Genomic DNA, 15,535 nt, shown 5'->3' with positions numbered 1-15,535 from the left:
CAACTTGTGCCGTTCAAGGTTTAAACTGACTGTGTTTTTTATCTAACGGCTTTACTCCTATTTCATCCAAACTACACAGGCTTGTTCTGAGCCCCTGATGTGATTGGTGAAACAAGAATGAGAGTAGTTGGGCAGCAGAGAGAGCAGGAAATTGTTGGGTGATCCTATCGGGCGTTGTGCGTGGCATCTGGAAAACAGGACCATCTGCCTCGACTTAAATGATGTCTAAACGTCAGCAGCTGTGGATAGAAAGGGAACAACAACATTTAAAAAAAGTTGATATCAACCATAATAGAACAGAAATGTTTTCTTAACTCAAAAGGTTTCCTTTTTCTAACTTCTCCTTAAAGTTGGAATTCGGAAAACTCAGTGGCCAGAGTTCGGTTGGGGGAGTGGCTGAGGGGGGCGTTCTGTTGCGCTTTCCTCTGACGTCGTTACCTCTAAAGTTAGTTTGGAGAGCAACGTAACTTCAGACAAGCAGAGACGTCCGAGCAATCCAGTGGTTCTTATCGCCATGGGTTGTCGCGCAAGTCGTCTGGGCTGGCGAAACCGGCAACACAATGAGAGTGGGGAGCCCAGCTGCGGAAAAGACCTTTCATTACCGGCCAGGCGGCTTGAGGTAGGTCCGCTACAAACTTCAAAGTGGCATCGTAGGAAGACTTCCAGTAGGTGGACCTTTCAGTGCTTGGGGGGGAAAAAAAAGAAAGACCAATAGTTGATATTTCTTGCAAAAAAAAAGCCAACTGCTGGTGGTGGAACTTCTTCAATATCTGACAAGAAATGGTGCTACCAAGTATTTATTGCAACGCTTCGCACTTGGCATGAAAGTTCCTGTGTGCTTTCAGTAAAGCGCAAAATTGATTTCTTCTTTTGCATTTTGCTTATTTCTTGAGGTGTTAAGTATTTTGCTGGCAAATTCTAAGAATCTGAAGTTTTACTGAAGGAATTTTTGGCTTTGTTTGGTGGTCACTCAACTGCATCTTGGGCTAGGACCATAAGGCAAACTTAAGGTCTAGGTCAAGCACAGTCGACATAGCTTGAGGTTTTCGGACCGAACTGTAGGGACCTTTCCACGGACCCCAGGAGCAGCTGGGACCCTGTCCGCGTAGCCCGCCTCAGACCCAGGACCTCTTCGTGGACCCTGGGATCAGTAAAAAAAAAAAAGCCAACTGCTGATGGTGGAACTTCTTCAATATCTGACAAGAAATGGTGCTACCAAGTATTTATTGCAACGCTTCGCACTTGGCATGAAAGTTCCTGTGTGCTTTCAGTAAAGCGCAAAATTGATTTCTTCTTTTGCATTTTGCTTATTTCTTGAGGTGTTAAGTATTTTGCTGGCAAATTCTAAGAATCTGAAGTTTTACTGAAGGAATTTTTGGCTTTGTTTGGTGGTCACTCAACTGCATCTTGGGCTAGGACCATAAGGCAAACTTAAGGTCTAGGTCAAGCACAGTCGACATAGCTTGAGGTTTTCGGACCGAACTGTAGGGACCTTTCCACGGACCCCAGGAGCAGCTGGGACCCTGTCCGCGTAGCCCGCCTCGGACCCAGGACCTCTTCGTGGACCCTGGGATCAGTAAAAAAAAAAAAAAGGTTGTATTTTCTCACAGTTGTTTCTGCAAAAGCACTTGGTCAGTGAGTTTGAAGGTATTCCAGAAAACAGAAAACCCTTACAGCGAATTTGTTCAAAGTTGTGCTTCCCATAGCGGAACGGAAGTTCACGGTTTTGATTCCCCGTATGTAAACATAACCAGTTCCTCCACAAAATAAAACGGTCACTCTTTTACTTTCTCATCTCGATGCAGTTTGTGAAACTTCCAATTCGTCACAGAAAATCCCCAATGTAGGCTTGATGTCAAAATTTGTTTTAACTTTCTTTTTTCACCATTCTGTGAAATGACACAATAACTTAACATGTCACTAAACTCATGTTTTGTGAGAATTATAAAACGAATTTGTACAAAGGCATCCAGAAGAAGTTCATTGTATATTTTGTCCATTATGACAGAAGTTAATGTTCAATTATTACACCATAGTGAAAAATCATAGAGGTAAAAATTCCCTCCAAAGTTGAAACATCCTGAGCCTCGTCCAATGAGGGGGTGAAGATTTTTGAAATAGTCGACTGTATGCAGCCATTGGCTGATGAGAGGGGGTGGATAGATGGAAAGGTGGGGGTTATGGTGAGGAATAGAAGGCTGGGTTAGGGGACTCGGTCTGCCTGGATAGCGTTGAGGTATGCACACTCACTTCTGAGCTGTCCAGCCTGGGTTTGAATCTCTATACCCAGCTATAAACTGTCTCCCTGGTGCTTCACAGGGAGCCGAGGCATCATCCATCGGAAGGGCATTCATTATGCGGGAGGATCGGTCTCAGAAATAGTTGTTGGTGGATGTTGAAGATCCCGCATCGTCTTTTGTGATGAGTCGGCAAGTCATCGCCATCAACACAGACAAATTACAAATCCCTGCCATCTTCGCTCAAGTGTCGTATATGTTAGAGTGGTTATCGATCCAGGATTGTAATCTTTGCTGAGAGACTGCTTTTGGCAGTGTGTGTGTGTGTGTGTGTGTGTGTGTTCGTGTGTGTCTATGTATGTGTGTGTGTTAGTGTGTCTATGTATGTGTGTTCACACGTGTGTGTGTGTGTGTGCGTGTGTGTGTGTGTGTATGTGTGTTCGTGTGTGTCTATGTATGTGTGTGTGTGTGTGAGTATGTGTGTTCGTGTGTGTCTATGTATGTGTGTGTGTGTTAGTGTGTCTATGTATATGTGTGTTTGTGTGTGTGTGTGTGTGTGTGTGTGCGTGTTTGTGTGTGCATGCATATGTGAGAGTGTGTGTGTTAGTGTGTGTCTATGTATGTGTGTGTATTAGTGTGCATCTATGTATGTGTGTGTGTTAGTGTTTGTGTTAGTATGTGTGTGTGTGTGTTTGTGTTAGTGTGTGTGTGCGTGTGTTTGTGCATGTGTGTTTGTGTGTTTGTCTGTGTGTTTTTATGTGTTTGTGTTTGTGCGTGTATGTGTTTGTTTGTGTGCGTGCATGTGTGTGTGTGTGTGTGTGTGTGTGTGTGTGTGTGTGTGTGTGCATGTGTGTGTGTGCGCCGTGCATGCGTGTTTGTGTGTGTATTTGTGTGTGTGCGTGCATATGTGTGTCTGTGTGTGCGTGTGTGTATGCATGTGTGTGTATTTGTGTTTGTATTTGTGTGTGTGCCGTGCATGCGTGTTTGTGTGTGTGTGATATTCCAGGACAAACGCATGATAAGTTGCATCGATGATTAATTACAAGGGCATGAGGAGAGTGAACAAATCAACACTTAACACTAGATTTGAACTTACAATCTCAAGAATTATGAGCTACACACTCAGATGGGAACACCAAACAGGCCAGTCTATATGTGGGAATGGAGTGATGACGTCCACATGATGGACTCCATGCCTTTTTCGTTTCTGAAAGTATTTCTATAACCTGTCATACCTTATTTCGTGATGGATGTTTCTATGATTTGTATCACTATAGCAAAGACACCAGCAATGAGGACTTCAATTGCTGTTTTGCAAATCATGTTTCAAATGAAAGCATCAGAAGAGGATCAAGGTTTTTTTTTTTTTTCCAGATTACACAAATCTGGAACATTAATAAAGTCACATCACTAAAAATATGACAATGTGTTGGTATATAAATCATCACTTTGAAAAGTGCTTTCAAAAGTTGAGCAAATGGCAGCTTTGGGATTGATCATCAAACTTAGACACTCTCCGTATGGTTTACAACAGTGGATATACCGATACTAAAATAATGTGAATAAATAGTCTGGCATGTTCACAATTATACATCCACCAATATTTAGATTAAAACTGTGGAAACGGCAACAAGAAACAACCTGAACCAAAAACTACAGTATAAAAGCCCAGATATTGGCAAAGAATCATCGTTTGTGGTCTCTCTTTATCCTTGCCTTATGCATTAATTAATGCCACATTTTAATCTCCACCACTTCGAGGTTTTGCCCAAGGCAGAGGTATCTGGTTTCCTAAATTTCTTCATCCTTCTTTTGTTCTTTTCAAAATTAACTATACACACCCACTTTGATTTTTCCATTGCAACGCATATATATATATATAGATTGTATACAAGATCGAGGCTCGTGAAAGAGCTAACATTAATGACAAAAAAACAAACGGACACATAAGACGAAATAAAGGGAGTAGGAGACAAGATGGGGAGAGAGGAGGAAGCACACAACTACAACTGTAGAGAGCAGGGACATCAGGAGATCTGTGGGAGGGAGAGGGCTTGGGGGGGGGGCATGGGAAGGGGGGTGGGGGAGGGTGGGAGAGGTATAAAACACATAGACACTGCTAGGACTTCCAGCAAAAGACGTCGGTATTTCAGAAAAGTGGATCTGGGGTGAATTTACGGGGGTAGAAAAGATCAAGGTTATGGATGGGGGAAGATAAGAGATGGTGGTGAACAGCTGTTTTAAAGATCTGGAGGGAGGAGTGGGATTGAAGAGAGTGAGGGAGTTTGTTCCAGAGGTGGGAGAAAAGAGGAATGAAGGAGTGAAGGTGAGCAGAGAGCCTAGATTTCGGCAGTTTAACCATAAGAGGGTTGCACGCAGATCTTGTGCGACCTGTAGGAATATTTGGGGGACAGAGCGCAGAGAGAGCTGGGGGAGCAAGGCCGGAGAGGAGTCGGTAGAAGACGGAAAGACCACCAACCTGCCTGCGATGAGTGAGTGAAAGGCCCTCGGAGTTAGCTTCATCGCAGGAGATTCCAATGATTCTGAACGCTTCCTCAAAAAAAAAATCCAATTTTGTTTTTTCCTCTCAAAGTGTGTTTTAAAACGAAATGCGCTTTCATATTTTATCCCATAACCCTTGCCAACGAAGGTGGACGGAAGTTATGTTTTCACCGGTGTTTGCCTGTCTGTGAACAAGATATCTCAAAAACTTGTTGACGGATTCGGATAAAATTTGGTGGAGAGGTTGGGTATGTGACACGGAGGAAATGATTCGATTTTGGTGAAGATTCAGCTTTTGATAGGAGAATTTTGAAGATTTGAATTGATTCTTCACGATTGAGTGAAAGGGCTAAAACAATATCTAACATATTTCAAAAAGTTGTGGACGGATTCAGACGAAACTGGGTGGACATGTTTGATGTGTGACGAGGACGAATCGATTAAATTCTGTTGAAGATTCGAATCAGGATATGGTCTATCGGTGGGATACAAAACATGAACTCTTCAGCCTGGTGGAAGTTTGCTCTCTACCGAGTGAGGATTCTCGTCTATGTTGTGTTTTGGTGTATCCCTCCCACTAGCTTTTGTTTAGTCCCCGAACACACACACACACACACACACACACACACACAATACTAGTAGTACTACTACTTCTTTAATGGCTCTTTCAATTCATCTAACCTGACTACGCTTGATGTTTCACTGGAGAATTTAGAATTCATTCCAAGGTGCCACCGATAACTCGCTTACTCTTCATGCAAGAAATCTTTCATGTACACCAACTAATGCTAACCCGTGGGACACACTTTTATGTGCACTCTGAGACAATGCCTCCATTTGATCACTTACCCAGAGTCACATATATATATATATATATATATATATATGTGTGTGTGTGTGTATACGATGAGCACTCCCCCATCATCAGATGCATATGGCCCCCCGAAGCCGTTTCTTGATCTATTGTGCACAATCCTGGTCCGGGCGTCACTCCAACGCAGGATACTCGAATGGCTCCATTCATCCCAGTGAGCTGGTGCTCATTTCTCTGGTGCTCATTTCTCCGACCTCAGAAGGATGACAGGCTGAGTCTTGGTGTTAATTCAACAACCGACCAGGATTTGAACTCAGTTCCCTGGAATCCCAAACCAGCACCCTAACCGTTAAGCCAACACCAGGATTAATATATATGTGAAGAATCAGCTCTTCGTTTGCAAAAGAAGTCCACAATAGCCTGGAATGGCGCAGTTTTTTATTAAAGCCAACTTATACGGATCCGGAGGAGACCGACGTCTACAGCAATCTACAGCAATCTCATGCCAAGTCAAGCCTTCCTGAAAACACATTGATTCCCAGTCCATTTATATAGGGACACGTTTTATCAGGAAATCTCCGAGGGAACAAACAACACTGGGAGAGGTTCCTCCCACCGTTATCATTCGGGGGAGTCAGCCTTTCCTTTATCATTTGGACCAATTGTTTTTCTGGGCTCCGAGAAAACAGAACTGTAACTCACAAAGAGAAGAGTGTATGCTTAGCCAAACAAACCCATATATTTTATGGGTTTGTGTACATGAGTAATCCAAAGCATGTATACAGAGTCATGCGTTGCTGAGATTAAAACAAAATATATATAGTTAACGATAGGTTCATGTCATTCTACTTGCATTACGCTAAAACAAGCGCATGTGGGCGTGGTTTTATGACCAGCCTCGAAAAAAGCACACGTATACCATTGTCCGGCATGACCTCATTTTAAATGAAAGCGAAGCAAAAACCTCATTGTAACTCAGGCGTCACTGTCATTAAACAAAACAGTTAATGTTTTTGGCAATTTATCAAAGGATTTATGTCTACGATTCAAGCAGCCTACCTAAGGTTCGAATACATTTTATTAACTCATGAAATAACATTATAGAACAGCATTTTATAACATAGCTTACGTGGTAATACGTCAGTCAACCGGCATTTATAATTGAGCATTAAGCAGTAACAAATCTGAGACCTGACATTCCTTCCTCTTGTCTCGTCGAGACAAAGTATCTCAAGAGACAACGTGCCACATCGGGCTTTATTGAAAGACCATCGTGTAATGCGGGTATCTCCCAAGGGCATACCGTGCGCCCAAAGCGCCTCGCCCGTGCATTTGGCGAACGTGTCGTGTGGTGCGTGCTCGGAGCCTGAGGGCTCAAAACATGAAAGTTCATTAACGTTTCGGATCCACAACGAAGACGTCTGGTCCAGATGAGGTTCTGCTCCGCCAGAGGGTGCATCACTTCCCCTGCGGAACTGGCTCCCCCCACCCTTTGCAGACGCAGTCCTTGCAGATCTTCGAAGTTAATCAACGGTCATGCCCATGAGGTCCCTCACGTGTTGCTGTTCTGGGGAATACAAAATGTCGTCAGTATCTTGTGTCTCAATTTCCTGGTCAGGGTACAGAGCGTAAAAATCCGAATCCGAATCACTTGAAGCAAAGAGATCCGCAACATGTGGATCAAAGAGATCCGAAACATTTGGATCAAAGAGATCCGAAACATTTGAAGAAAAGAGAGGGACTTCCTTTTATGTCAAAGTCTCCCATGGGCGCCTGGTCGGCTTGCGGGTCTAGGACATCCGCGTCGGGTCCCTCAACCGCCAGACCCAGTGTCGCAATCAGATCCATAGTTGGGTCGGAAGGGGGCGTGCAGCTGTCAGCTTGTAATACATAAGCAGCGTTAGCCAGTACACGCAAGGGGTTTATAGCACAAGTATCACAGTCATCACATACACCGTTACAGGCAGCAGCCAGTTCCCACATGGGATCCACACAAGTATCACAGTCGTCACAAAATTCAATACAATTTTCTGGAGCGCTGGTCGCAACTGCCTTGTTGAAGGACCCGTTCAGGTCGACGGCCTCTGTGGTCAGAGCCATAGTTGTTGTTGGCGGCTTCTTCACTTTCCATCCTGTAAAATACTTTCTCATACAGAGGAGGACTAGAGATTTCATTAGTGCCCCCCAAATTACTACCCCGATTATCACAGCCAGTGCGGTCAATAACCACTTCACTATGGTGCCCGTCCATCCCTGGAACCAGTCAGTGAGCCAGCTAAATGTATAAGAATTTTCGCGCGCGATCCGATCGATCCAATAGTATGTCATGAGCCGTAGCGGTGTCGTTTGCCACCTTTTCTAGGGCCAAAGCCAATTTATCTATCCGGAAACTATCCATGACTGTGCCCGCTCCTGGGAAGAAGAAACCAAACACCTTTTCCCATAGACTCCCGTGTAGTTTAGTGGTTCCATCTTCGTTCATGACTGACCTCTTATAACGCCTGTCCAAGGACTTTGGGTCTCGCTCATCCAGTATCTCAACGTCAGGAAGGACTGAACCCAGATAACATGTGCCCCCCCAATTATTTGGTAAATAGGGGTAAGCCTTGTCGCCGCATATAAACATTGTCCCATGGGGTGGGACCAGGTGGGTGGATAAGCACTGGAGTCCCTTTACCACCCCATTAATCCTACTAACCCCCCTAGAGAATGTTATAGCCGTTATGTTGTGGTTGTGTTTATCTTGCAGTACTATTCGTAATGTAATCCCCGAGCTCCCTTGTCCCAGCTTCCCGGGGAGAGTGTAGGCGCATTCTGATTCTCCCATACGCAAGTGGCCGGAACCCTGGAGGCAGACCCTCCCTTTCTGTGGTTTGACCCAGACGGGGGCAGGCCTCTCGGCCACATGGGCAATCATTGACGGGCGATAATTAAATTGTCGATTGCAACTCTTGCCGTTGTCAACCCCTTCTCTTTCCAGCGTGGTGACTAAACATGGGGGATCGATAGGTTGTGAGCAGAGGTCATTGAGGGACAGGGGTAGCACTATCATGTGTATTCCTGTGGTGCCTGCTTGGGGAAAGTGCATGCACGACCAGCAGTGTGTCCTATTTTGAATTGTTGCCACCTCCCTGGCCACTTTCCGATATGTGTTTTCACCCTTCTTTGGGGCCTTATTCTGGGGTTGTGGCGTGAGTATGTATTCGATGCATGGTATGTAGTTCCTTTCGCCACCGGCCGCGCCAGGGGTCCAGACGCTGCACCGGACCTGCATGGTCATGTCTTTCCCTAGGCGTGTGCGTGTTTGTAGCTTAAAATCAGGGGTTCCCCATTAGTATCCTGGTTGGGCCAAGGTCTTAATGCTAGCTTGCCCGTCTTCCCGGAACTCTCATTGCTTTTGTAGTACCATGCCAACGCGTCCAGGCCCTGCCGACAGTGCTAGCCAATTTATGTTCACCCAATTTGTGTGCAGGGCTTTCTGTTCGAAACATGGTAGTGATACTCTTTGTCCCCATGTTACGGTGAGGTGTCGGGTTTCGTTTTCGCATCTATTGGAATCGGAGTTTCCCCTAGCTGCTGTCGCTATCAATAGTATTGTACCTATGATTAGGCCCATCCTTACTGTGGTTTCTGTGGTGTAGTGTCTGGTGCTCGTATGGCCAACTTACAGTGCGTGGCGTGGATCCACGAAGTCTTGCCCTCGCAAAAGACTGCCGTTGGTGTAGTCAGCAACACCTGGACTGGTCCCTTCCACCTTGGTTCCAAGGCGTTCTTGCAGGTGAAGTGCTCCACGAACACCTGGTCTTTTTCCTCTGGTGGAACACCTGATCCACAAGTCTCCTGGGAGCGCCTGGTCTACAGGTCTCCAATTTCCTAATCCACTTTTTTCCAAGTGGATCCAATTTTATTCAATATTCAATTTTTAAATTCAATCCCATTTAATCCAGTCCAATTCAAATTAAATTCCATCCTTCTCTCAGCATCCCATTACCTGTTTCCAACATCAATAAAAATAAAATTATAAAATTAATAAAAAATCAATCATCTCAACTCTCAAATCGAATCAAAAAATAAAAATAAACGAAAATTACTTCAGTGAGAGTTTCAACTAGAATTAACACAAACAAACCACCATTAACCTCCATTAACACAAACAAACCACCATTAACCTCCATTAACACAAACAAACCACCATTAACCTCCATTAACCTCCCCCTATTATTTATTTATTTTCACGAATAAACAAATAATAGAAATAACCTGGTCTACTTCCAATTTCAATTCTGGTCAGTTCTGGTGTCTGGTCACACACAATGTTTTCCTCACCCACTGTGATTCGCTCAAAATAGATTCTCACTGTTATGTCTGAAATTAAGCTACCCTACTGGGTATTCGTGAAGGGGGTCCATCTTTCCCAACCCCTTCCTTCACACCAGCCACTTCACGTTGTCCACCATACTCACTGAATTGTCATCAATTCTGAAATTCGTCTCATGAAAACACATCCCAGAGTCTAGTGTAACAGCCAGACAAACACATAGACACGCTGAAGACCCCAGGGTACCCATCAAACTAGCTTGTCCCCAGATCAACAACACAGCGACACATGTAACTTTACTAAAATAATCGCTTACTCATAACTAATACTCATACCACTAATTACTCATACCAATACTTACTTAAAATAATGTAATATCCCAATCTTCACCCCTTATGCAAATCGAAGCACCCCGGACAACCCACAACCAATATCAACCACTGTAGCCGCCTTCCCCTCCAGGCAGCCACACACAGCCACATACATCTCCATCCACGTCACACAAGACAACAGCCAACCAGTGTGTCCACCACACAGAAACCTTTGGCAATGCAACAACCGAACTCCCAGACAACCAACAACAAAACCCAATCCATCTCCATGGCTCATCAAGCAGTTCCAACTTAATCCAGCTTCACATACCGATTTCCCCAAAAACTCGTGAAACTTCACCCCCCTTTTGGAAAAACCCTGGACTAAACCCTGACACCCTAAATAACTTCAGACCCATCTCCAATCTACCCTTTCTGTCAAAAATTTTGGAACGTGCTGTGGCCACTCAACTCAAACATCACCACTCTGCCAATAACCTGTATGAAACATCCCAATCCGGATTCTGCTCCAGCCACAGTACTGAAACTGCTCTCCTCAAAATCACCAGCGACCTTTTCTCTCCTCTGATGCCGGCAACCTCAACATTTTCATCCTCCTCACCTCAACGCCTCCTTTGACATCATCAATCACGCCATCCTCCTCACCCTGTTTAGACCAGCTTGTGCCTATTAAACCCAAATTAGTTCACCCCCAAGCCTACAAGGACCACCTACAGCACTGCAAAGATGTCCTCTACTCCACCTACTACCCTCAAATTATCCACTCTGGCTCCGGAATCCCAAAAGCACTCTTCTCTACAATAAACAAACTAAATAAACAAATAAATAAACAAACTTTACAACGTGAACAAACTCCTCAGCGCCCTGGATACCACCACCTTGCTCCACACACCTGTTGGTGCACACCTGTGCACTCACACCTGGTGCCACCTGCACCCTCCTTCCTTCCTGGACCATTCATCCAAAGCAAAATTGACAGCATCTACAACAGCTTAATCACCACAATTCACTCCCCCTTAAGGTGTCCCCCAAGGTTCAGTTCTTGGCCCCCTCCTCTTCGTCCTGTACCTATCCCCCCTTGGTCACTTAATCCGTCATGCACCATAGCCAATGCACCATGGTCTCCAATTCCACTGCTTCACCGATGACATCCAGCTTTTTCATCTCCACCAAATCGTGCTCCACCACCACCCACTCTATCCTGACAAACTGCCTAACTGAAATAAAATTCTAGCTTCAGATCAGCTTCCTCGAACTTAACTACGCTAAATCTGAATTAATCTTCATTCCCCCCAACATCGATGGTTTCCCAGTATCCACATCCGGAATCTTGGCATCATCATTGACCAAAACCCTCTCCTTTGAAAAATACACTAAACAGATCATAAAGACCTTAAACCTTAATCATAAAAACTGAAAAATGCTTCGCCATGGAATAGTCCACCACTCATGTAAATAATCATAAGAGTTCTGCGAAACATCTCCATCTTTAAAACTTAGCCAACCAAATTTAAACCACATGTTTTCCCCCCAAAAAACAAGTCACATTCTTTGTATATTGCCAACATTGTTCATCGTTTAAGTATCATCCAGACCTAAATTTTTATAAACCATCAACTTGTAGATGCATTTATTTATATCCCATTAACCCAAGAACTCTCAATTGCTTGGTTATATTTTAGTAATGTCATATATCCATATTTCTTTTCCAAATTGTTCCTGATATACACATTAATCCCATCTGTCTTCGTTTCCAGATGAACTCAAATCAGGAAATCAACACAAATCCTTATTACCTCCAATCAATTCAAAATTAAATCAACCAATTCAAAACCAGATCGGATCAGCGATCAGAAATCACTTTTCCAATCAACACATTCCAAGCAACAATTCATTCAAAGACCAAGCTTAAAAACACAACTCTCATCTTACTGTGACAAATAAGCAACCAACCTACTTCACACTAAAACAAATAACTTTTCATCACCCCTTTCTTCTCCACCGCCTCTTACACTTAAACAGATCATAATTACTCACTCATACACTGTTGCCCATCACCCAGTTGCCCCAGACCCAAACACAGGTTTGAAATCCCAGTAGGTTGTTCTTCAATCCCAACCATCATGTGATCCCAACATCTCTCCATTTATTTCGTTCCTCATGGGGTTGGTGTTTTATGGTTTTTACCTCTTGCCCAATCACACTGCACATTATTCCCCGTCCTTGATGGATAATTTTACATCCAGATGGGCACAGCATCCCATTTTTGGCGACCCAGCCCTAAAACAAGCCCCTGGACTCCTTGCAGGCTGGACCAAAACCCCCGGACGAAGTTGCATCCCCAAACCCGTCCATATAAACTCCGTTGTTGTCCTGTTCATCTCTCTGTGTTACATTTACATTTTGTGACTCACAGCTCCTGCCTCCATGGAACAATGACGCCTGAGCACTCAATTAGCCCTCCCAGTACCAAAGACTTACAATCAGACCGACAGACAGACAAATAACAGAGGCATGTCGCCAGCCCCAGCACAGGACATCCCCTTTCCGGGCAGGCATAATATAATCCACAGCATCGAAATGCCAATTTCTATCCGGGGCCTCGCAAAGCCAAAATCCATGCATGCGTGCTCCATCATGCAACCCGATCTGTACTCGGTGCGCCCGGCGCCCCCTATACTCAGTGAGTTATAATAACCACAATATCTCTGGCACCCAACTCGTGATACCACAATTTAATCCACGTTACTTGCATCTCTTCATCCTCACAAAATGTCCTCCATTTAACGTGACTCAAATCCATCTCAAATCCCCACAGCTCGATCGAACACGTCACTGTACTCGACCCGGTTAAATTAAATTCCAAGCGTACTGTATTCTCTGTCCACTAATTATGTACATGATTTTGGTTTTACCCACAATATAATGTCCCGATATTCTCCAGATTTAAGTCCTATATATCCTGTCGTTAAAGCAACACCCTGTAGACTGACTCCGCCTGTCGTTCTTCCAAGGTTAGTGAATTACCTCTGACCTTTCCCTTGCATATCTCGAACAAAGGTCAACTAAACTTTAAAAGGTCAAACTTCGAATTGGGGTAACCAGCGCTTTATTATCCCACAAGTAATGCAAGTCCGGCGACAATGGACAAATGACCATTAATGTGGCTCTACATAGCATAATGCTAACTTCTATGAATCCAACAACCGTCACACTTCGTCCAAGGACCTTCCGTACGAGGCGTGCTTCACAATGCCCATCGCACATCCTTCCTCGTTCGCACAACGCTTCATCAACGCACCTCCTCGCATCCACACCTTGGCACAAGCCACACCACATACCGACAGTTGAAACCTCGATATTCCTCTTTCCTCGGATCAGCGTTCTGTTGAAAACGTGACATTTCTGCTCAAATTATTGAATTTCCAAATACTCTCCCTGCAGCGCCCGTGAGGCAGCTTGTCCCACATTATCTGCCTCCAGACCCATATGCGTTTTAATAACTTAACCTTATCAGCATCGTTCGCCAGCATACCCTTTGTCCGGCGCATCGATCATCCCAAATGCTTCGATGCATCTTCCAGCCGCCACTCCGCACTGTACCTTACTGTATGAACAAGACTTCCTGTTGGAACTTGACTCCGGAAATTAATTACTCTGTCTTGAAATCGTTTATTTTAGCCATCTTAAATAAATCCATCCATCTATCCATCTTATAAATCCATCTTAAATAACGTATTCGTCCTGTGACATTGCCTGGCATATATGTCGCAGCCGGCCACTATTCCGACATGGCTCATGACTCATGTCTAATTCTGACAAGAAGATGAAGGATGAAGGACATGACATGAAGAAGAAGATTCTGACAAGATACTGACATGTGAACGTCCGACATCCAGCAAAGTCGAAATGACCCACAATGCATTTGGGCACACACTTCCTCTGAGAGTGGGCGAGTTATCGCCGGCACTCTGAGCAGATAATTAAACGAACATTGCCAGGATTCTCGGATAGACGTTTAATTTCACAACACACATGACAAAAATCCGATTTAAATTCAGAGATCGCCGATCGACCTGGCACTACCATCTTAACGCGTACCTCGCGTTGGGACATGCAGTCGGCTGTCATAACAAAGTGCTGTCATAACAAATCTACGATCTGACATGTAGTGAGCTGTCAGAACATTGAGCTGTCAGAACTCATCCCTAGCTAACAGGATCTCCGACGCTTGACCTCTCTGACCCAAAATGCACTATATGACACCAATTCCAAAGGTGAGCTGCCTCAGCGATACATCCCACACATACAATACACAATATCTGCCATTGAATGAACTCTTCAATTCAAGTAAAACACACATATTGATTCGAATTCTGCAACCATCTCCAAGAAACCGCTTCATATCAACAGTAAATCGACAAGGGCACTCCGGGTGCTTTCCTGACCCGATTTATATCAATTCGCTTCCCAAACAACTCCCAAACAGATGAAAATCCGGACTCAGTTCAGGACCTCGCCTGTTCTCTCGGATAGACGCTAAAATGGACATTCCCGGCCTGAATTTCCCCCAAGTCGAGCAGATCGCTTACAAAGTTTCACACCGAAACCCTCTGCTTTGCACATGACACACAGACAAACACATTGGCCAGACACACACGTCAATTAACATCCCAATATACATTCATTCCTCATTCATGTTACGTCTCTCATTCAAGGAAAAGGATTTTTTTTTTTTTTTTTTTTTTTTTTGGGACGGGTTTGGACGGGGGGGTGGGTTGAGGTGGAAAGGGGAGGCAGGGCGGGGGGTGTTGGGGTGTTGCCTAGAGCCCCGGGACTGAGCTCAGGTCTTGGGGGGGGGTTGGGGGCATGGTGGCTACCTCCCCTTTCGCGGGGTCTTGGTCCGGATTATGGACGAGCGGCATTAGCCGCTGATTTGCTTGCTTAACTACCTCCTTAATTGTTTCACCTGGCCCATTTCCTGTGAGCTTATTTATTTTCTCTTGTCCACCAGATCCTGGCCTGCTTTATCTGGACCTCTTGTCTAGAACTTCCTGGCTTGACCTCGTAGTTGTCACTACCTTCTTGTCAAACCTATGGTACCTGCGCATTTCCCTTTTCCTGGCCATGTCCCTTTGGCCTTCTAAGTTAACCTATGGCCTTTTATCTAAGTTTAGCCACAGCCCTTTGTTCCCTGGCATGCAATGGCATACCCCATCTTGTCTCTGGGCTGTTCCTTCCTGGAAAAATCTTGGCCACCTGGTTTCAGCCTATATGGCTGTCCGACCTCATTTTCCCCTCCTGGTGCTAACTGTAACTTTAAGCTTCCTGT

The 15,535-nt window shown here is 44.6% G+C and overlaps 1 protein-coding gene across 2 annotated transcripts in view; it reads left to right on the top strand.

The window, feature by feature from the left end:
- The first annotated feature begins 459 nt into the window (after positions 1-459).
- The window catches only part of LOC137416972 (tensin-3), a 154,582-nt gene continuing 139,506 nt past the window's right edge, over positions 460-15,535 (top strand). Inside the window, exon 1 of one of the 2 annotated variants that reach the window (XM_068102678.2) lies at positions 460-619. In XM_068102678.2, coding sequence (XP_067958779.2) covers positions 515-619 — 105 coding nt within the window. In that variant the 5' untranslated portion in view covers positions 460-514. The remainder of the gene's footprint in view (positions 620-15,535) is intronic. The other variant, XM_068102677.2, reaches the window with a different exon arrangement.

This window comes from Myxine glutinosa, chromosome 1 (assembly GCF_964187855.1).
Source record: "Myxine glutinosa chromosome 1, kmMyxGlut1.1, whole genome shotgun sequence".
NCBI classification, from domain to species: domain Eukaryota; kingdom Metazoa; phylum Chordata; class Myxini; order Myxiniformes; family Myxinidae; genus Myxine; species Myxine glutinosa.
Note: the sequence above shows the minus strand (reverse complement) of the source record. Positions and strands in the feature narration are given on the sequence as shown.